General features: G+C 36.9%; 1 protein-coding gene across 2 annotated transcripts in view; it reads right to left on the bottom strand.

The window, feature by feature from the left end:
- COG6 (component of oligomeric golgi complex 6) overlaps positions 1–6,075 on the bottom strand; it is a 153,986-nt gene extending 147,911 nt beyond the window's left edge. The window contains exons 1-2 of one of the 2 annotated variants that reach the window (XM_001368196.3): positions 5,821–6,075; positions 1,723–1,866 (exon numbers count right to left, since the gene is read on the bottom strand). In XM_001368196.3, coding sequence (XP_001368233.1) covers positions 1,723–1,866; positions 5,821–5,979 — 303 coding nt within the window. In that variant the 5' untranslated portion in view covers positions 5,980–6,075. The remainder of the gene's footprint in view (positions 1–1,722; positions 1,867–5,820) is intronic. The other variant, XM_016421917.2, reaches the window with a different exon arrangement.
- Between the last annotated feature and the right edge of the window lie 17,070 nt (positions 6,076–23,145).

Here is a 23,145-nt window from a genome sequence, read left to right as displayed (position 1 = left end):
AATTTTGTAACCATGGAAAAATATTCTAAATTAATTAATTGAATAAAATGTTCTAAATCAAGCCCTCCTTAACAGCTCCCTGATCCATCTAGACCCAAAACCCATCTGACTACCTTGCTAAACTAAATATCCCAGATTGTCTCTAAAAGACTGAGAGGATTCACAGGTGGACTGAGTCCTTCCCCAAGTCTGGGTTTGGCTTCCTAGGTAAAACCCAAAGTCCCAGATGTAAAACACTTTGGTTTACCTTAGCCAAACTGCAACAGTCAAATTGTTCACAGCAGTTCGGGGAAACACAGATCTCCTCCCAGGTATTCCTCCACAAACAAAAACCACCTAGTTTTTCTACAAAACTAGTCAGTTCTCAGGAATTGATGGAGCAGTTGTTCTCCCTTCCAGCTCAGAGAGAAGGCAGTTCTAGAGTGACCATTTTTCTAAGTAAATTCCCCAAACCCCCTTCTGCAGAGCTCCCTCCTTCTAGAATCTTTTTCCTAGGGTTTGTGGCTAAATTCTTCTCTCTTCTTCTTAGAGACAACCTTTGCATTTTTTCCTCTCCCTTATCCCTTATTCTTACAAAACAACCCATTTACAAACAAATGGAAGTTTCAGAACCCATTCTAGAATTGAAATTTATTTTCTTTTTACTGAGATCTTAGATTGTGAAAATTTCCTAAGCCCAAGCTCTGGAGATATTACTTTCCATATTCTAATATATGCAAGAGGTAATCTACTCATAAAATTAAGTCCCAGCAGTTACTTTGAACTAGTCAGTTTCTATTATTTCAAAGCATTTACCAAACAGTAGCAGTTGGTCAACATGCAATCCAAGAACAATGACAGAGTTTCCAAACTACTCAAACAAGTTGGTTCTAACATTTGCTTTAGAGGCCATAATTTATTTAATAAATCAAAGCTGTGAAAAAAATAATCAAAACTGTAAATGTTAGCAACATTCTTTTTTTATATTAAATTTTATTCTTCTATTTAATAAGCAAGTTCAAATTATAGCTTCAATACTGGCAAACTAAAAAATTATACAATCTCCATATGAAAGTAATAAATTCATAAAATAAGCAAGCACATTGCTTCTGTCTTTATTTATAACTGAAGTTACTGGGATGGATTTCATTTTTATGACAACTACCAATGCATTTTCTGAAGTATTTCCTGGATATTTCCCATTAGTTAAAATCACATAAAGGTATTACAGTAATTAATTAATATTACAGTAATACACCTACCTCCCAGGATACAGTAATTAGTGAATAAAAATCTTGTACAATATCATGTTTTATATAATAAGTCACAAAACATTGGTATAAAAAACAATTAAAATTGGTTTCATCTCAAGGCGAAGAAACAGCCCATTTATGTGTGACAGAATAGTACTTCCAACATACTCTGATATTATTTAAGATATGGAAAGTCAAAATAGTTATTCAACACCAATTTTAAAGTAGCTATTCATGGAGAACCACGTTAAATCATAGAACACTTTTCCTGAAAAACCATTCAAGAAAAGCCAGACCAAATATTCATGAGAAAGTCTCTTAGAACCTAAACTAAATCTGTCCAAGCAGCAGTGAAATGTGAAGCTCTTCAAGTACATGAGAAACTAGAATAATCCAAATACATAATTCACAGATACAAAGAAAAAATGAAAGTTTAAAAATTGTAATAGACTGCAAAATAGCAAATGTTTTAAGCAAATCCATATTATACCTCCTTTACTTCCTTGAATATGCTCACAAATTCCTCATTGATGGCTAAACTTCTGCGTTCAATATCTCCACGTAAATTTCTTCTGGTTCGTAAGCTATTTTCCACAAAGAAGGTTGAAAGTGCCTTGAGAGCTTCTAGCATCTCCTAAACAAAGGATAATAAATACATCAAAATCTTATTCTAATAAATGAGCTCTACTTATTTAAAAGTATCTTCTAATTCCAAGGCAAATATTGCCAGTAATTTTTATTATACTAACACTAAATTTACCAATTAGTGCATAAATTAAATCACTTAAAAGATTAATACTTTTTAGGGAAGACAATAAACATTAAGAATTCATTACTCACAACTTCATTACTACAGATTTCCTTAATTTGTAAAAAAGAAAAAAATTCTACATGTGCTAAAAGGAACATTAGAAAAAATAAATGTCATGCAGATGACCCATACTTGATATTTCAAAATGTGACACTGTAGAGACATGGTAGAAATGAGTAACAGCCCAACATTAACAGCATTGAATTCATCTAAAGGAGAAGGTCCAAGCTGATTATTTGGTGTTTTTTGTCACTCTAAAAATAAAGTGGAAATACTGGATGACATTAATTGTGGAAAGGAAAACTGTGAATCAAGCTTTGGCATTTCTGCCCACTGAGATGGAGCAGACAGTGGTTGGAATGTGATCGGGAGGGGGGGTGACAGTTGGAGTGAGAGAAGAGGATTGTGGGGAAAAAAAACTGCTAACTGAGGGGTCTTTGCCCTCTGAACTCAGCTGAGTGTGGAGCAAAGACCCAGAGCTCTATATCCCAACCTGTGGGGACCCCCCATTTCCCCTTCCCAGAAGAAAAAGAAGGTTTCTGTAGGTGTGAGAGCATCCATTAGACTAAAAACAAGACAAAGTAAGCTGCTGAAAGGGGTCGATCCCTTAATTTCAGGGAGTCATCCTGAAGATCCTTTCCATCCCTTGACCTTCCCAAGAAAGACATTTGCCTTTTGTTTAGTATGATAAAGATAGTGACTAGCTATGTAGAAGATAAAGAAAGCTGAAGCTGAGCCATCTTGGTTCAGCTGAAGAAGCAGCAAGGGTCTCCTATTCCCACTTACCTATCTGCTTTCTTGATTTATGCTAATTATTAAACTATTTGAGAAATTGAAAAATCGCAGTCAGATTAATATCGAAGGGAAAACAAAGAACAAGAGGCTGGTAGCTAAGCACAGCCATTAACCTGGGTGAAACGAGAGCCAACAGTAACAGTCTTTTTGCCAAACAAGGGGAACCCCTGGGGTTCAATTACTAGTCAAGTCTTGCTAAGTACTCTTCACTAGTACCCAGAAGTTCTCTCAAAGACACTGGTCCTGTTATCCTTAACCTAACCTTACCTATTATGAATTCTAAAACTATTCCACCCTAATCAGACCATACTTTAGAAGATCTGATTTAGCTATTTCATTTCCTGATCAATAACAATAGAGATACTTGTACTAACAGAATTAGGGCTTGGGAACTCTACATTTCTCCACCCTCCTTAGTTTAACAAGATTAGGAAGGTCTGCACCAAACTCAAGGATTAAGTATTTGAGAAAAAGGGCCTTCAACAGACATGTGCAGAAAAAGCGGACTGACCCCTGGGCTATCCTAAGTCAAACTAAGCTATCAATGGTACACATGAGATGCAGGAAAGTGACATAAAACTGTCTATATAAGGCACATCACTGGCTCTCTTCGCTCTCTTTCCCTGGAGAGGTGACTCTGACTGGCAGCGTTCTAGGAGTTTTGACATCTTGGAGTGGTGGCAGTTATTTGTCTGGTTTTGGCAGTGAATTTGCCCTTGAGCTGATTCAGGTTCCAGCATCTTGGCTGAGCCCTTTGGAATTCAGGCAGATTCTTTTCCTCCTTACTCTTCAAAAAACCTTATTTTCTAGATCTCCTAATCTTCCCACCCAGACCTAGCCAGGAGGGAGAAAAATCCTACTTCTTTCCTTCTTCCTTCTCCTTAATCTCCTCCACTATATCAATTAAATCACCATAAAATTTCCAGCTGACTTGGATATTTTATTATTTGGGATTTTCCCTGGCGACCAATTAAATTTTAGATTTTAAGTCACAACACTAAAATTATCCTTTACACTAGGGGTAACTCTCCTGTGGGTTGAGTGAAAGTGAATTTCAAAGACAGTCTCTCAGCAGGGGGTACCTCTCTCCTTTTACCTCACCAGCCTCCACATTCCCTCTGTCCATTTAACCCCTCCATTCCCTGATACCAGTCCTTCCTATATCCCCTGTACCTTCTTCAATCCTGTAAAAATACCTTCATTTCTACATAATATAATGGAGGAGTTAGTATCCAAAAAAATGTCAAAAAGTTAGAAAAATGGCCTGAACTAAATAATCTGAATATTGCCTTTAGCATGCTTTCATTAAATTCTTGTGAAATTTAGAGAGCTACCCATTAAATGATAGAACATTTAAACAAATGTGGAAATGAATAAATTATTTTAGTCAAAGGGTTGTCAAAAACAAGTTAATGTTATCTTAGGGGTAGGTGTATAGTAAGTGCCCCAAGAATTTGTTCTTAAGCTAGCGCTATTTAATATATTTATAAATTACTTGAAAAAAAAGGCATAGATAAATATGGGCTGATGGAAGAAGAAAGAAAAAGTATAAAGTTATAGTTATGTCCAACATACCAGAAGACAGAATTGCGATTGAAAAAATATTTGACTGGCTAGAACGATAAGTCAAAATTAACCAAAGTTAAATTTAAGAGAAAAAAAAATCTTAGGCTTTTATTCAAAAAAACTCCAACACTCAACAAGTAGGAGGTGTGGCCAGACAGTACATCATGAAAGTTCAGAGAAGTATGGGTTACATCAATAACAGAAAGTGGGCTTAACAGAAGAGATGGAGCTTAAACTGGATCTTGAAAAATAAATTTTCACTCATATAACTGAAATGGGGGCAGACATGATGTGAACAAAAGCAAATTGTCAGGAAAATACAACACAGGTTTAAGATACTATGGGTGAACTAGACTAGATAGAACAGAAGGAAGTTTGGAAAGTTAGGCTATGACACTGTAGATAACCTTCAAAGTCAGGCAATTGAGATCTATTGAAAACCTTGACAAAGGGAGATGGCCTGAGAGGACAGTTTTTAGAAGACTTGTGTGGCAGTACCTAGTATGAGCTGGGAATAGAGAAAGATAGGATCTAGAGATCAGTTAGGCTAAGTGAAGACCCTAGGCATGAGGTTGTAAGAATTAATCTTTGCTTGCCTCTTTTTCCTTATCTATAAAATGGGGCTAAAGATAGTACCTAGCTCCCACAGCTGTTGTGAGGATGAACTAAGAATACTCATAAAGTACTCAGCACACCTTAAAATGCTGTACATATGCCAGCTATTATATCTTTCTCTCTTCTATTTGTTTCATCCTTAATTCACTTTCTTCTCCTTTATCCTCATTCTTTTGCACTGTCCATTCTTCCTGAGGGCAGATTACTTCTACTCTGAATTGTTACCTCTCAAGTCCCAAATGAAAACAATCAATCAACATTTATTAAACACCTCCCCCTACCAGAGAGCCTAGTCTACACTGGGTACCTTTTATAAATGAATAACAGAGCAGGATTACTATTCGTTCAATAACTTTTTCACTCTGGGTAAGTAGATAGACAGAGACGTAGAAGGACAGAAGGACAGATAGACAGATACAGACTCCAGCCACTTGGGCAAATGAAGCGGTTCCGGATCCGCCCCTTTCCCCGCCCCATAACTGCAGGGACAGTGAATGGTATGACTGAAGGTTCCAACACAGCGAGGAGCAAGAGAGAGACTCTGGGACACGGTTCTGGGATGATGTCAGGGTCATGGTTATGGTCACGGTCAGGACTGGTACAGAGATTCAGGAGCCTCTTTCCTTTCGGCTTTCAGCAGGACCCGCCCCCGGAGAGATTCCCTCCCTGCTCCGACCCCAGGCCATATACCTCCTTCTCCCATACCCTCCTCCACCACGCCTGCCCCGGGCCCTGCCCCGCTCCCCACCCCGGGCTTCCCTCCTTTTCCCCCCTCCCCCCGCCTCCGGCGGCCCCAGGTACCTTGTCATTATCCAGCCTTGTCTCCAGTATCTTGTGCAGCTTCCGAGACAGCGGGTTGTTGCTCTGAGTTGCGGCTCCGCTAGCCCCATTGCCAAGACTGCTGGGCGGCCCCGACACCGGCAAAGCAGCTACCTCCCCGGCGCTGCTGCCCTCGGCCATCGCAGCGATTCCTCTCTGGTCAAAGCCACCTCAGCGCTGCTGGAGCAGAGGAAGAGCTTCGGAAACCCGGAGTTGTCGCGCATGCGCGGCAGTGTGTGTGTGGCTTTGCGCATGTTCCTGGTGTTATGGAGAAAGTCCCCGGAAGAATTCTTCCCCTGGGTCTTACTGACTACTCTAAGTAGAGAGAAAGCTAGGATGATGTTTCAGCTTAGTTCAGATGGTTCAGAATGACAGAAAAGAAGCAGAAAGGACCCAGAAAATGTGAGTTCAAGTTCTACCTGGGACATAATTTCTTGTGTGACCTTGAGGAAGTCACTCATCCTCAATGCTCTTCACAATTCTTTAAGACTAAACTTCAGAGGGCAGCTTGGTAGCTCAGTGGATTGAGAGCGAGGCCTAGAGACAGGAGGTCCTAGGTTCAAATATGGCATCAGACACTTCTCAGCTGTGTGACCCTGGGCAAGTCACTTAACCCCCATTGCCTAGCCCTTACCACTCTTCTTCCTTGAAGCCAATACCCAATATTGATTCTAAGATGGAATGTTAAGGTTTAAAAAAAAAAAAGACTGTAAACTTCAGGGGCTTCTACCCAGTTCAATGGACAGAGAGCCAAACCTGGAGAGGGGAGGTCCTGGGTTCAAATGTGACCTCAGACCACTGCATATCTGTGTGACCCTAGGTGAGTCACTTAACTCCCATTGCCTTGGCCTTACCACTCTTTTGCCTCTGAACCAATACTTAGTATCCATTCTAAAACAGAAGGTTAGGGGTTAAAAAAAAAAAGACTAAACCACAAAAAAGATACAATCCAACATTGGTAGAGATAGCCTCCTCACCCCATAATTCCCTGTACCTGAAATTACAAGTTCAACTGTAAAATGGAGTTAATAATACTAACCCTAGAGTGATCAGAGGATCAAATGAGATGTCTTACATCAATTAGCCAAGTACCTGGCATAGAACAGCCAATATATTAATGCTCATTCTCTTCTTATCAATCATGTGTCTTTCTATGATCTCTCTCATCTCCTATCTCCTTTCAGGTTTTATGTGGTAATTTATATACCAAATGGATTTTGCCCTTTATATTCCAACATCTATTGATGTTATATGTTATATTTTCTGGAGCAGGATAGACATGCTTCTGTTTCTTCTTTCCTTTTGTCATAGGTGGTGGAATGACTGCCTGCTATAGCACCTCACACATTTTATACAGGATATATGGACACTTACTTTTTCTTGGAGTTGGCTTGCTCACCTTATCAAAACGCTTATTACACAAAGCCAAAACTAAACAATTAGAAAATTTTAATTGCTCATGGGTAGGCCAAGCTAATATAAAATTACAATTCTGTTTTCTTATTCCGGGATACTACTCTTGCCCTTCCTTACCCAGGCTGACCTTTCTGAAGGAAAGCCTTCCACAGCATCATGTAAGCCATCCCTTTCCCCTTCCTTCTCCTAAGTAAACTCTTTGGCTTGATTTTATATTATGCTAAGGCCTTCAGTTCTGAAATTCTGAACATGCCAGCTAATCTTTATTTTCTAGCTTCTTTTTATAATGTTTTCTGTTCCATCCCTTTTCCATTCCTTCACCTAAGTGAACTCTGTCTTGACATTATATTATGCTGAGGCCCTCAGTTTCTGAAATTCTGAGCCTGCCATCTAATATTTACTTCCTAACTTCTTTTTATAATTTCTTTTCTGTTGAGTCAACACATTACTTATTATCAGCATACACCAGTCTTCCTGGCTTAAAATTTCTTTTGAAACAGAACCAAAATCTGACAGATTGACTTTTAGGTCATGAAAACATTCTTATGATTTACTATTATTGTTAATATCTAGCAAATATATACAACACCTATTATGTGCCAGGCATTGTGCTAAACACTAAAATATTATTTAATTTAATCCTCAAAAAAGTCCTGGGAGGTAGGTGCTGTTATTATCTCCATTTTACTGTTCTCCCCTTCATTCTCCACCATTGGCCAGTTACAAGCTTGTGAGCTATGAAAGGCTTGAAAATCTAGGGTATCCATCAGAAAATTGGATCACAGCAGCTAAGAAAGCTGAAAGGACAAACTAGACCACAAGGAAAGACAACTTCAGCACTCTAAGAGCACCAAACCTGGGAGCCCAGCAGAGAGCTACCTACCCCAAAAGAGGAGAGAATATCCAAAAAGAGAAGATATCAACAAGATCCAGTGCTACAGAGAGGTCAGTAAGGGTGAAGTCTGAGAAAAGGACACTGCAATAAAAAGATAATGGACCACCTTGGAAACAGTATTAATCTAAGACTTGGGAAACAGATGAGAGCTGAGATAGTAAAAGGGAGTGTAGAAAACCTTTTCTTAGGATTTTTGGTTATGTAAGGGAGAACTCTAGGGCTATGCTTTGAGAGCATAGTGTTCTCAAGTGACAATTTTCTGAATGTTAGATGAGATTTGAACATATTTATAGGCAACAGTAAAGGAAAGGATGTATAAAGAGAGGTTGAAAATTAGGGAAGGAGAAAGATTGAAGAAACAAATATGCAAGGGATTTGAGGGGATAGGATTAAAGGTATGAGTATATTGGTTCATCACAGCTAGTAAAAGGTCTACTTCTTTGTATCCAAGATAGAAGAGAATGAGGGATGTGATATTGAAATCACTTTAAAAGACTGATATATATTAATTTAAGGTTGCCAAGGAATTCACTTATGTAATTCCTAAATGAAACACTCAAGTCAGCTGCTAAATTTTTTATGCTGTTTTAATTACAAACAGGAGGAAGAAAGTATGAGAGAGAGAGAGAGAGAGAGAGAGAGAGAGAGAGAGAGAGAGAGAGACAGAGAGAGACAGAGAGAAGGGAGAGAAGGAAAGAAGTTTAAATACCCACTTTGGCTCAAGGGGGCTTTAAGGCCCTGGATAGTCAAGGCAAGGAAAGGGATCAGTCCTTATCACTCACATGACCAATCTGAAGGAAAGCAGTCTGAGGGGCTCCTCCAACTCCAAGCACCAGCCTCCAACTGACTCTAGCCCTCTTCACAGGAAGTCCCTAGAACCCCAGAGGCTGTTCTCTACCTCACTTCCTACGTCTCACATGTGCCAATGGTGGCTCCAGCTTGACCTAGGACTGCCCATAGATCTGTCCTTTTTTTGCACATGTCTGTTGAAGGCCATATTCTCAAATAATTAAATCTTGAGTTTGCTGTAGCCCTTCCTAATCTTGTTACACTGAGTAGGGTGGAGATTGTAGTTTCCAAGACCTGACTCTGTTATTCCAAGTATCTCTATTGTTATTGATCAGAAAATAGCTAAATCCAATTTTCTAAAGAATGGTCTGAATAGGGTGGAGTAGTTTTGAAATTCACAGGGATAGTGTTGAAATTTAAAGTATGGAATTAGAGAGGAGGAGGAGGAGAAGCTCATGAAGGATGGATAGCCTCATTTTTTATAATGAAGTACTAAACAGGGTCTTCATTTCAGAGAGAGAGAGTTTGGGAAGAAATGCTATCAAAAGAGTGAAAGGACAGGTTTATGATAGTGATGATTCAGCTGAGATTTCCTTTGTTCTTTGCCAATTAAAAGAGCTAGGCTAGTTAAAGGAGGATAAAAAGACTGGTGATTTTTGTCACATTTTCTCCCAGCAAAAATTACAGCCTGGTTTCTCAGCAATAAATTTTATCTTTGCTATTCTAAACATGAGAGTGTTGTCCAACTCCAATATGAATCATCAGGTTCTAAATAAACTCTCATTTTCCTTCATAGTACTGTACTGTACAAAGAACTTAAGGCTGTTGTTTTCTAATGCACTCCTCCATGATTACTCAGTCTATTTCCTATAATGCCTGCCTTTTGTCCCCTTCATCTATTGAAGTTGTGATCATCTTTTAAAGCCCAAATCCAATTCCTCCTCTTCATGGAGGCCTTCCTTCATTCTCTTAAAGAGGAAATGACTGTCTATTTTTTTACTATAATTCTCACATTATAGGTCACATCTAGGTCCCCACCCCTCTTATGCAATGACCATGAATTACTTTGTATTATACTTATTTGTGTAGGTATCAGATCCTTCTGTAATATTATAAACTTTTAAGGACAGGGATAGTGTGTTATCTAAGCTTTATATCACACTCTCCACCTAGCACAATGCAATAAATGAATAAAAAATGTCATTAATGTTTCTGAAATTAAATTGAATTGTTAATGAATGTGACTCTTTACTAACTCTCCTAAACCCATTACCACTACTGGAAGAAACAACTAAAGTTGCCTCCTCTGCTCACTTTGGCTCATTTCCCTACACAATGGTCAGTATCTCTTCATAGATTATAATTTGAGGCCATGTATTCCCAAATTATTCAGTAAATCATTTTTTGATAATATTGATTTTGAATAGATAATACCTTTAGGTAAGGATTTTATTGTGAAACTCTCATTCTTGTAATATAAAAGAAAATCATTATGATGAAAAAGGTCTGCTTGTTAACAAACTGTAAAACTAATCAATAACAATGTCATGGAAAAGAAAAGAATACATCAGTAGTCATTTCTAAATTCTGCTGGATTCTAACATTGGTTTTAAGCATGCTAGAAAGAGAATACTGATGGATATAGCTAGTTCCTTCATGAATGCAGATTGATGGTTCAATCAATCAATATTTGACTTGCCATTGTATAACTTAGTTGTTAATAATTACTCTTGACATACAGCTACAAATTAATATTAATGAGATATTCAACAATATTCACAGCAACACTGTTATTAACAGAGTTTTAATTACTATACATTCACTGATTTTAATTTGAAATATTAATTCAGGAAAATATTTTTTATCAGCATAAGGAATAAGGACAAAGGAATGGAAGAATCTAAGTTGATTAAGACTTGGGCATCTGATGTTTTTCTATAAGGATAGGTTATCAGGCAGCAAGTGCCACTGGCCAGCAGTTTGAAAATATTCACAAATAATAGATAGCTTCCCTCATAGCCCTAGGAATTATATTTTTGTTATATTTTTTTCAATTTATGACTAATATATTTTCTGTCAAGAAGCCACTTTACTAGAACAAATTGGAACCTGGTGAAGGAGTATAGTAGAAAGTACTTGGCCTGAAGTTAGAGAACCTAATTTCAAATTCTACTCTAGTATGTATTAGCTATAAGACTATGGACAAGGCATTTAATCCTTTTGAACCTCAGGTTACTAAACATAAAATGAGAATAATAAATGAAAGCTACTTATTATATTAAGTACTTATTATAAGTCACTATAGTATATTAGCTGGAGAGTTTGACTTGGAAATATAAGGGTTAAATTTAAAACAGTTGGACAATAATTTTATGAAATTATGTGGTTACCAATATTTATTATATTTCAAGTAAGAAATTTATTTACAAATATATACAAATAGAAAAAAACAATAAAAAAGAGAAATGGGGGGGTGGAGAGGTTATCTATACTATCTTAATCCAGGCAGAGACTAATTAGCTGTCAAACAGGAAGACTAGTAGTGAATAATCACACAGCCTCCTCCAAGATGGAAGCTAGTCTCTCCAGCAACAAGGAAAGGAGTTAGCCTTTAATTCATCCCATGAAGTAGTCCAGCAGTCAGAGTCCCAAGTTGAAGCTGAGCTCCAAGCCACAGTCTCCAGAGAAGCTCTCTCCAAGACTTTCTCCAGTCAGGAAACTATCTACACAAGACTGACTCAAGATTCATGACTTTTATGGTACTAGCACTGCTCCAAGGGCAGTGTTTGTGGGAACCAGCTCTCATCTTCTGGAGAGGTAAACTCTCATCAAAGGCTTTTAAAATTGCCAAACTGTGGCAGGTAAAATTAGTTTCTCTCTTCTAGAAGTATTATATTTTTTATGAGGTTTATTAAAGATTAAGAATTTGAAGAAAGTACAAGTAAGAAAGCATGTGCCTAGGAGGGCCAAGAGGCCCATTCAATTTCACTTACATCATGAGAGACACATCTGCTTGCAAGCAGAAGTAGGGAAAAAATGAGCCATAGGCTGAGACCTTTTAAATAGTAATTTGTTCTCGTCCTAGGTGGGAACTCAGGTGATGTTACAAAGCATCTTGGGAACTAGAGCAAGGACTTCTGGGGATTGAAGTCCAGCGTTCAAATCTCAATTTTTACATTTCTCTGTTTGAGCGTTTGGGAAAAAGATTTTCCCCATAGGGTAATGGAAACATAATCAATTTAAGGATTACAATAATTTGAGGATAAGAGGGGAAAAAAAGAACAAAACCAGTAATTGCTAGACCCATTGACAAAAAGCCAGTTAGGGGGCAGTCCCCTTTGGCATGAAAGTATACATACAAATAAATGTTCAATCAACCACACCCAAAGTTCAATTTTGATCTTCTTGTGCAGCTTGTGGTCTGGAGGCTTCTTCATGGTGCCTTCCCCAACAGTTCAGTTTCTGGATTCAGAGAGGTAGCATCTTTCTTTTCCTAAAATTCTTCTTAAAAGGAATTTAAACTTTGCAATTTAAATAATAATATTTTTTTACATTTCCCCATTAAAAGGGTGATTGAAAAACACAGGATTACTCAGGGATGCATGGCTAAGTTATGAGGTATATGAATCAATTGGCAAGAGAAATTAAAAAGACATCAGAAAAATCCAAATGAAAAAGAAAATTTCTGGATGAAAACATAGACTATCAAAGTCTTATGTGTAAAATTTCTAAATAAAGGAAAAGTAAATCTATAACAGGTCCTTGAATCAGGGCCCAATTAAAATGATCTAAGCAATGATGCATTTACCCAGTCAGTAGCCAAGACTACGGAAAGTTACCACTCTATGAAAGACAGAAAAGGGACCAGATTATAGGAGCCAGGTAGGAACCAAGGTTTGGGATACTCATCTGTAAGTATTTTCAGAGTGAGTGTGGACACAAGGAAAGCCTATGTCATAACAAATGTTAACATAGTAACCTCGAGTCTTCACACTAGGTTCAAGACCTTTGCATTGGCTTGGAAGTACATCAATCTGTCCTGGATTGCCTTATCTTTGGCCCTGTGCAATGGCTCTTTTGTGTATATCCTGTCCTGGAATCAGACAGAATTAAGTAAAGTCCCGTAATTTTTTTTAAACCCTTACCTTCTGTCTTGGAGCCAATACTGTGTATTGGCTCCAAGACAGAAGAGTGGTAAGGGCTAGGCAATGGGGGTCAAATGACTTTCCCAGGGTCACACAGCTTGGAACTGTCTGAGGCCAGATTTGAACCTAGGACCTCCCTTCTCTAGGACTGACTCTCAATCCACTGAGCTACCCAGATGCCCCCCCATAATTTTTTAAAAATAATTAGTGGCATCATTTTTAGTCTCTAGCTTTTGGGGCATGCATTGACATCACAGCAAAGGTATTTTAAACTTATATTACTGCTAAATCAAAAAGTTAAAGAAATCTTAATGCTGGTGACATGTGCTTCAAATATTAAAAAGGAGAGAAAAAATAAAAAAACTGAAATAGTATATTGCATATGCAAGAAAAATATAATAAAAGAGTTGTAAAAATTCAAAAATATAGCTTATAATCATTGACACACTGTCAGCTAAGAAAATTTAGAATAAGGCTTTCTCACCAAAAATGAGATCCATTTCCTCTTCATATCTGGCCATGATCCACAGTGAGTGCAAGCAAATGAATTGAACAAGGTAACATTTTTCATTTCTAAAGAACAGTAGTACAAATATGTAAATATCAGTATCCCCAAAATTCTCAATAGCCCAATTTATTACAATAGCAAACACACACACTATCATATTTCACATATGTTGCTGTATGGCATTTTTAAAACCTATGAACTGATGGATATTTGTCACAATTTTTTACAAACATAGCAAATCTTTCAGCCTTGGTAACATATTTAAAACAAAGTAAAACTCATTTTGGGTTAAGAACATCAGCAAGTAAAAGGAATAATAAAGTGGAGGAATTCCATGGAGACTGGAACAACCTCCAGGAAGTGATGCAGAGTGAAAGGAGCAGAACCAGGAGAACATTGTACACAGAGACTAATACACTGTGGTATAATCAAATGTAATGGACTTCTCCATTGGTGGTGGTGTAATGTCCCTGAATAATCTGCAGAGATCTAGGAGAAAAAACACTATTCATAAGCAAAGGATAAACTATGGGAGTGGAAACACCGAGGAAAAGCAACTGCCTGACTACAGCGGTTGAGGGGACATGACAGAGGAGAGACTCTAAACGAAACTCTAATCCAAATATTGACAACATAGAAATGGGTTCAAATCAAGAACACATGTGACACCCAGTGGAATCACGCATCGGCTATGGGGGGTGGGGGGGAGGAAAAGAAAATGATCTTTGTCGTTAATGAATAATGCTTGGAAATGATCAAATAAAATATTATTTAAAAAAAAAGAACATCAGCAAGAAATCTAGATATCATTCTGGTGGAAGTAAAATAGTGAGCTGAAGAGTTATAAATGAGAGGTGCTCCTTTTTTGGAGGCTTTTTAGGGGTACAAATGCCCTGAGATTACTGCCCAACTTCCATTCACATATTTAGAAATGCGGGAAGTTTGGGGTTATAAAATGTATTTCACTTCAGCTACTAGAATGGGCCTTACCTCACGGTAGGGGCAGGCAAAAATGACCAGATATTGTTAAGAAAATTCTAAAAATCATGTCTAAGAAACCCTTAAAATCAATTGAGATATTTGGCACATTAAATCCTCCAAAGGTTGTTATACAATTGTAACCAGTTCTTATGAAGTCCATCTATCCTCTATGTGACAATTTACAAAGTCAAAATTAGAAAGGCTATTTTCATATATGTGCTTAATTACAATATTTGTTCAATATGGTTATGGGGGAAAGCAACAGAATATAAAAGTAGTTAAAACTCAGTACATTAAAATGATTCAGTGTACCAGAATATTATTGAATGTAGTAATATATGAACTTAAAATCACAGTTAAACCATAAACAAAAGAAACAGTAAAATGCAATAGAATACAGAGATTTTCATTGGAGTTTGAAATGCCTTAAAAATATAACCTCCAGTCTCTTTAAAGTTCCTTGGGTTTTTATCCATTTAGATGCCTATTATCAGAAGGCAGATTGGTAATGGTTAAGCAATGGGGTTTAAGCAACCCATCCAGGGCCACACAGCTGGGAAGTATCTGAGGCCAGATTTCAGCTGAGGACCTCCTGTCTCTAGGCCTGGCTCTCAGTCCACTGAGATACCCAGCTGCCCCTCCAAAGTTAACTAAAGAGTTGCAGAGAGCTGAATTTTTTTTTTCTGGCATGCAGGTGAAATCAATGAAATTACCAGAACCATTAAAAGATATCCTTTTAAATAGCCCATTGCTTGTAAGTTCCTGTTTGGAAAAGTCTCTTTCTTCTCTCCCTTTCTTTCTCCCCTTCTATGGTCCCCCAGTTCACGTGGAGGCTAATCTTAGCCTAAAGGAAAATTACCTCCCCGTCTTTACCAGCTGGTAGAAATGAGTCCTGGGCCTGGGTGATGAGTTGACTGGGTCTGGGGCGCAGAAACAGGCAGGTAACAGCCCGGGGCAGCAATTGCTAGGGCACAGAAGAGGTCTGCTCAGAGGCTAGAGTTTTCTGGGGCGGGCAAGCGGGTCACCAGGTGAGCGAAATCTGGGTCAAACAGCAAACAGGTCTGGAGCAGAGGCGGGAACACAGGCAGGCATGCAGAAGCAGCTGGGCCAAGCCAAGCTGAGCCAAACGGGAGGGAAGGGCTCAAAAAAAGTCAGAAGTGGAGTTTTCTAAAAAAGCATCTTGGAGAAATGTGGCTTAAAAAAATTTTAGGCAGTAGCTATGAAAAGCTGAACTTAGTAGAGAAAAGAATCAGAAAATTGAGAAATTTCGTTTTCCCAAAGAGGTTACGCCAAAATGTTAAGATTAAAATTGCCAAACTGTGGCAGGTAAAATTAGTTTCTCTCTGCTAGAAGTATTATATTTTTATGAGGTTTATTAAAGATTAAGAATTTAAAGAAAATACAAGTAAGAAAGCACATGCCTGGGAGGGCCGAGAGGCCCATTCAATTTCACTTACATCATGAGAGACACATCTGCTTGCAAGCAGAAGTAGGGAAAAAATGAGCCATAGGCTGAGACCTTTTAAATAGTAATTTGTTCTCGTCCTAGGTGGGAACTCAGGTGATGTTACAAAGCATCTTGGGAACTAGAGCAAGGACTTCTGGGGATTGAAGTCCAGGGTTCAAATCTCCATTTTTACACTCTGAAGGTGTCAACTTTGATCATAGGATTCACAAGTTTCTGGAATTGTCACCAATTGTAGTAAGTGACTTGAGAACTCCTCCATCTAGTTAAAGCTTTTGTTGGTTCAATCCAAAAGTGGACAAAGGAGAGTTAATCCTGTCTTCATAATCTAGTGAGGTACTAAGTAGGGGTACTTAAGTTATTGTTTAACCAAGTGTTAACTCAAAATAGACAAAGAGGACAAAGAATTCCTTTTCACAGTATCAGTAAAAGCTGGATTCAAGTCTTATCCTTTACTCATTTTGACTGTGTGGCCCTAGATAAATTACCTAACCATTCAGTGCCATAGGCAACTCTTTTAAGATTCTAAATAGCAAACTGTTGGTGATTTACATTGGTACACAGGACTTCCTGAAGGGGAATTCTCTATTATAGTTAAATTACAGGTCCAGTATCAAGAATGATTTCCCCACAAAATTATTATGAATATCAAATAAAGTAACAAAAATCACTCAATTAAATGGAGGCAGAGATATTTCTGAGGCAGCTCACCCTGCCCCCCAGGTGCTATAACCCCTCAGGCCTGCATGGTCGTAGCTATTAAAACCTGAAAAAACAAGTTCTCACAGCCAAAGTTCTTAACACTTTCAAGTACTTCTACATGATAAACAAATATGATTATCAGTAGAAATGACATTTTTGTAAAGATGTATGAGAGCTATTTTGCTGATGCACCCTAAAGACTATGGAGCCTTCACATTTGACTTATAGCTAAAAACTATTATGTATGTGATCTCTTCCATTAGAATACATTCCCTTGAGTGTAGAGACTGTTTTGATATTCTGTGTGCATCCCTAGCACTTATAACAGGGCTATGGACATAGTAAAACCTCAATAAATTCTATTTTACTCCATTCATTCATTTATTCTGTAATTACCATCATGTTAACCACCAAAGAAAAATTCTAAATAGAGACTAAACTTATATTAATTAATGATGGAAGTACTAGAAAAATTGCAATTGTAAAACATCATTTGGTGAATTTGAGAAGTATGTAGACACTTTGGGTGCAGAGGTCCATCCCGTTGGGTTTTGTATTAACAAAAGTCCTATTAGTTAACATATAGGATATAGCTGGCCAAGGGAAAATTTGGTGCTCCAAGAGATGATTATTATATTTAAATTCAATATGACATTACAATGTTGGGTATAATATTAGTTACAAGAATGCCCCTAGCTGATATTGAGATATAGTATGAAAGTGTGAAAGCACATCTATAATATTATGAGGCAACCCAATGGAGAATAAGGACAGAAAATCAAGATGAAATCCATTGTCTTCCACAGGAAGAAATTATAGACTACTTCAGGCAAAAGTAACTACAACACTGAGAAGTACTTCCTTTGGATTTCTAGAAAAGTCATTGAGGACCCTAATTTGGAATTTGTTTTCATTCCTGATTGTAATAAATGAAAGTAAAATTACTAAAAGTAATATTAATTCTAAAAAGAGTTTGGTCGCTACTTATAAAATAAACTCTCAAGTCAGGAGCTCTTAACAATTTAGTTTTAATAAAAATGGAGATATAGAAAAAAAGGGAAATGTAGGGAAGAGACAGAAAATATCACCTACCTAAATACCTAAACTGAATCAGGAATCTGAAATACACAGCCCACCAAGCTTCCAAACCCAGCAAAAAACCCTTCAGTGCCCAGCAGACAGCAGAGGTCTGTAAAAGTTAAATTTGGGGTTCAATTCTCCATTTTTACAGCTCTCACTCAAGACTGTCTTCCACCCCAGTGCCAACCCAGAGAGTGAGAGAGAGGAAACCTCCCTTCCTGTGCCTCACCTTTTTACTCCTGTCCCCTTCTGTCATGCAAAGTATGCACATAAAATGGGATGCAAGGTAGGACAAACTTAGGGAGTGGTTTTCTATTTACACATGATCTTGTACCTCAAGGACCAAGCGCTGGCCACACAGTATGAGCAAAATATCCAGCTTACTCAGATAACTGCACATCCTAAATCCAAAGCCCAGTATATGAGACCTAGTTGTATAGCCTGTCCTGGGATATTTGTGGTTTAGTACATATTTTACTTTATTATAGAGCTGAGTAGAACATATGCTTAATCTGTTGGATGATGAAGAAGCTGAATGGGGGCTTTGGAGGGAATGAGTATATATATAATTCTTATTTTGAACCTACATATTTAGCTGTTTTGAACCACAATTGCATTTCAAATATGAGACTGTTACAATCTCAACAGAAAACTTAGTGGTGAATCTTATTTGTTACTGTCATACCCCCTTCCTTTTTTTTCATTTATGTCATAATAAAGATATATATATATATATATACATATATATAATAGATTTTTAAAACAAATGAGAGTATAAAGTGCTTTGTAAACTATAAAGTACTATAAAAATGTCAGTTGTCATATACTAGAGACATTTAGCAAAAGAAAGAAAGAAAGAAAGAAAGAAAGAAAGAAAGAAAGAAAGAAAGAAAGAAAGAAGGAAAATGGAGGAAACTTACTACTATTAGGGAAAGGTGTTGAAAGGTGAAAACACCCTATACCAAGATAAATTAAAATGGGTAAATGACTTAATGTAGGGAATGAAATGCTGATGTAAAGATTAAAATTTAGGGGAGACTGAGGCAGGTAGAAATTAGTTTCTCTCTGAAAGGAGTATTATATTTTTAGAGGTTTATTGAAGATTAGGGATTAAATAGAATAAGAATATTAAATAGAATAAGAATAAGAAAAAGAAAAAGAAGAAACAGAATAAGAAACATGTGCTTAGGCCAGAGAGGCCTAGACAAGACGGAAGTCCAAAAGAGCCCACAAAAGCCTTTGCAATCAGGTTAAATCCCTTCTCGATCTCCGCCCACCTGAGTATTCTGTGAGATTACAAAGCATTTTGGGGAAGTGGAGCAAGGGCTTGTGGGGATTGAAGTCCAGAGTTTGAGTCTATTTTTACACTGAATAAATTAAGTGAACATAGAATAGTATACCTGTCAGATCTGTGGGAAAGGAAGGAATTTAAGACCAAGCAAAAAATAATGAACATTACAAAATGTAAAAGGAATTATTTTGATTACATCAAATTAAAAAGGGCTTGTACAAACAAAACCAATGTAGCCAAAATTAGAAAGAAAGCTACAAACTGTGAAACAATCTTTAAAACAAAACTCTCTGACAAAAGTTTTATTTCCCAATTTTACAAAAAATCAAGCCATTCCCCAATCAACAAATGATCAAAGAACATGAATAGACAGTTCTCAGATGAATCAATGAGCATATAAGTGTTTTAAATCCCTCCTGATTAGAGAAATGCCAATAAAAGCAACTCTGAGGTACTACCTTACACCTAGCAGAGTGACCAATATGGCAGAAAAGGAAAGTGATAAATGTTGGAGGTAGTGTGGCAAAATTGGGACACTAATACACTGCTGGTAGAGTTGTAAATTGATCAAACCATTCTGGAAGTCAATTTGGAATTATGTTCAAAGGGCTTTAAAAGAATGCCTACCCTTTGACCCAACCATACCACTGCTGCATTTTTACCCACAAAGAGATAATAGGGAAAAACATGTACACAAAAATATTTATAGTCTCGTTTGTGGTGGCAAAAAAATGGAGAATGAGGGGGTGTCCATCCATTGGGGAATGGCTGAACAAATTGTGGTATCTGATGATTATGGAATACTATTGTGCTGAACGGAATAATGGACTGTAAGAATTTCATGTGAACTGGAAAGACCTCCAGGAATTGATGCAGAGCAAAAGTAGCATTATACCCAGAGACTTGATACATTATGCCACAATCGAATGTAATAGATTCTTCTACTAACAGCAATGCAATGATCCAGGACAATCCAAAGAAACTTAGGAGAAAGAATGTTGTCCCCATCCAGAGAAAGAACTGTGGGAGTAGAAACGCAGAAGAAGAAAAAAATATGATCGATCACATGGCTTGATGAGGATATGATTAGGATTTTGATGTTAAAAGATCACTCTACTGCAAATATGAAAAATATGGAAATAGTTTTTGAACATTGATACATGTATAACCAAGTGGAATTGTTCATCAGCTCTGGGAGGGGGAGAGAAGAGAAGTGGGAAAAATCATAAATTATGTGTCCATGGAAAAAAGTTTTAAATAAATAAATTATTTTTAAAAAAGAAAGAAGGTGAAAATTGATAGAAATCCATGCAAGCTAGACCCAATAGTTACTTGACAAAAGACACTGTGTAGTTACTTTTTAGTTTGCTTTATATATTGAGGATTTTTTACTCATTTGTTATTGTCTATTATTTATCCAGTGTTCTATAATGTACTCATAAAGAGGCTATTTTACTTCAGAAGCAGCCAGACCTTGTAGATATAGAAATCAGTGAAATATATCCACATATGGGAAAGAAAAGGATGATGATTATTACAATATTGGGAAATTACTCTATAACTCTTTTACAAATTCTTAAGTTTTTTCTAATGTGGGAGTGTCATTTTTTCCTTTTTATGTTACTTTTATTGATGCCTTTTCTTTTTATATCACATTCATTTGCATATATATCCCTCCCTCTCCCCTACCCAACTAAGCATTGTTTGTAATAAAAATTTTTAAATAACTATAAAAAAGCAATCTAGCAAAATCAACCAAAACATAGATTTTCTGACAATATAGGCAATATTCCATACTCATAGTTCCCCATATCTGCAAAGAAGGAAAGTATGTGAATTTTTTTACTCTTTTCCCAGGCCATTTGGTCATCATAATTAATTTTCATTTTCTTTTTTTGTTGTTCTTCTGTTTACATGAAATAAACATTTATTTTCTGTTTAATCTAATATAAATCTTCCTGTTTCTTTAACTCCTTTTTAGTCACAGTAATATTCTATGATTTTTAGTAAATTCCAATGGCTCCATTCACAGAACATTGATTGATAGTGTGCCACATATAAAGGTGAAGGTAAACATATTTTACTTTAATTCAACCCAGAATGATATAAATAATCAAAGGTTCCTAAGGAAAGATGATACTACTTAAGTGTTACCCAGATTCCCCCAGAAAAAGTTGATTTAAAGGTATATTTTGTGATACTTATCCTGGGTATAGTTTATATCTCCCATATGCAAATGTCGCTAGTTATATTTCTGATTAGAGGCAGCATTTTCTGCAGAGATACTGGGTAGTCCACATAATAAGAATTATGAGCAATAATAGCTGATATCTCAAGGAACCACAAAAAAAAAGACAAGGAAGCCAAAAATGTATTGAGACATCAATTTCACTTCAATTAATGTGGATTATGCAACTATCATGTATAAGGCACTGTGCTGGATACTTAAAAAGTTAAGATAAATACCTTACTCTCAAGCTCCTTGTCATCTACAGGGAGGAAGAACCAGTTAGTAAATAATTACAATACAAAGGAGAGGTAGATAAATGAAAAGGAAAGATCCAGATAAAGAGCTATGATATACTTGAGAAAGAAAAGATTACTAATAACTGGGAGATCAGAGGATGTTTCACAGGACTTTAAGCCATCTCATGATTATCTCTAAGTTGAATCTTGGACAAAAGGATGATTGAAGGATAGAGTGAAATTCATTCTAGGTATGATAGATGGAATCAGTTGCCACAGTCAGAGTCTAGCCTCACTCGTGACTTCAGGGTTCTGGACAGGTGGTGAACAATCAATCAAAATTAAAAAAATAAAATAAATAACAAATGGAAGACAGCTTAATCATGGCCCTTAGGCCATGGAATGCTTTGCATCTCAGCTGCTCCAACATTCCCAGACCTGGGATTTATTTTTATACACATTTTCTTGGCATGCAGGTATACAAAATCAAAGAGAGATAATTGGAAAATTAACTTTTACAAGATAAAGGATTTCATCACAGGTGGCTTATTTGGGAGTTTGAGTTACTGATTTGTGTAATTGAGTCACTGAGGCATATTGAAGCTTAGTGTACCTGTACTGTACCTGTATGTATTGTATGGGTCTCTATGATTGATTTCTGTGCTGGCTTCATGAGAAAGTTTTGGGCTTGGCCTGTAACTGCGGTTTTGCTGGGAATTATGCACCTAAGTAAAAGTTAACCCATGATAGTCTTTTGGGATTGTATTTGAGGGTCTGATCTTTTGGTGATGTTTTGGGGAATAAGGGTACATGTGTTTTGCTCTTGCTTTATTTCTTTTGAGACTGGGGGAATAATAATGTCAATTTACAGGTAAGGGGCATTGAGGAAAGAAGTCATGCAAGGGGGATAGAGTGAGCAGTCACATCTCATCAAGGACCACTTTGTGGTCTCCCCAGCTACCATGTATGACTCTGTCAAGGCGTCGTGGACTGATGGCCCCCAGCAATCAGTCAGTTTTTCAATAAATATTTATTAAGCGCCTGTTATGTGCTAGACACTGTGCTAAGTGCTAGGACAGAGTGAACAAATGCATGAAGATGGAATAGAGCAAGATGGCATCAGGGTATGAAAAAAATAATACAATTTGGTTTGAAAGAGAAGTAGCGTGAGATAAGAGTGGGTGGATATATTGGAGATATATTGTGCACTTATTAAACACCTATTTTTCAAGACATTTTGACAGGTCCTATGAGAATTATGAAGATTAAATAAAATTATATCTAATTTCAAGAAAGATATAGTCTGAGATGGAAATATACTACCTATATAATTAATTATAATATTAAATAATGCATGATCATGACACACACAGAGCTAAAATTAATTTGTTATACAATGTTTAAAGAATAGATCTTTACTGATAGGGAGAAATCAAGGAAGACTATGGAATTTATGGTATTTGAATTGGGTCATAAAAGATGTTGGATTTGAAGAGAAGGACATTTGGGGAATGAGGACTGAACTGAGGCTGAAAAGCAGGAAATGTTAATGAGTTCTAACTTTGTTCT

Source organism: Monodelphis domestica, chromosome 4, assembly GCF_027887165.1.
Source record: "Monodelphis domestica isolate mMonDom1 chromosome 4, mMonDom1.pri, whole genome shotgun sequence".
NCBI classification, from domain to species: domain Eukaryota; kingdom Metazoa; phylum Chordata; class Mammalia; order Didelphimorphia; family Didelphidae; genus Monodelphis; species Monodelphis domestica.
This window is presented reverse-complemented; position numbering and strand designations above follow the sequence as displayed.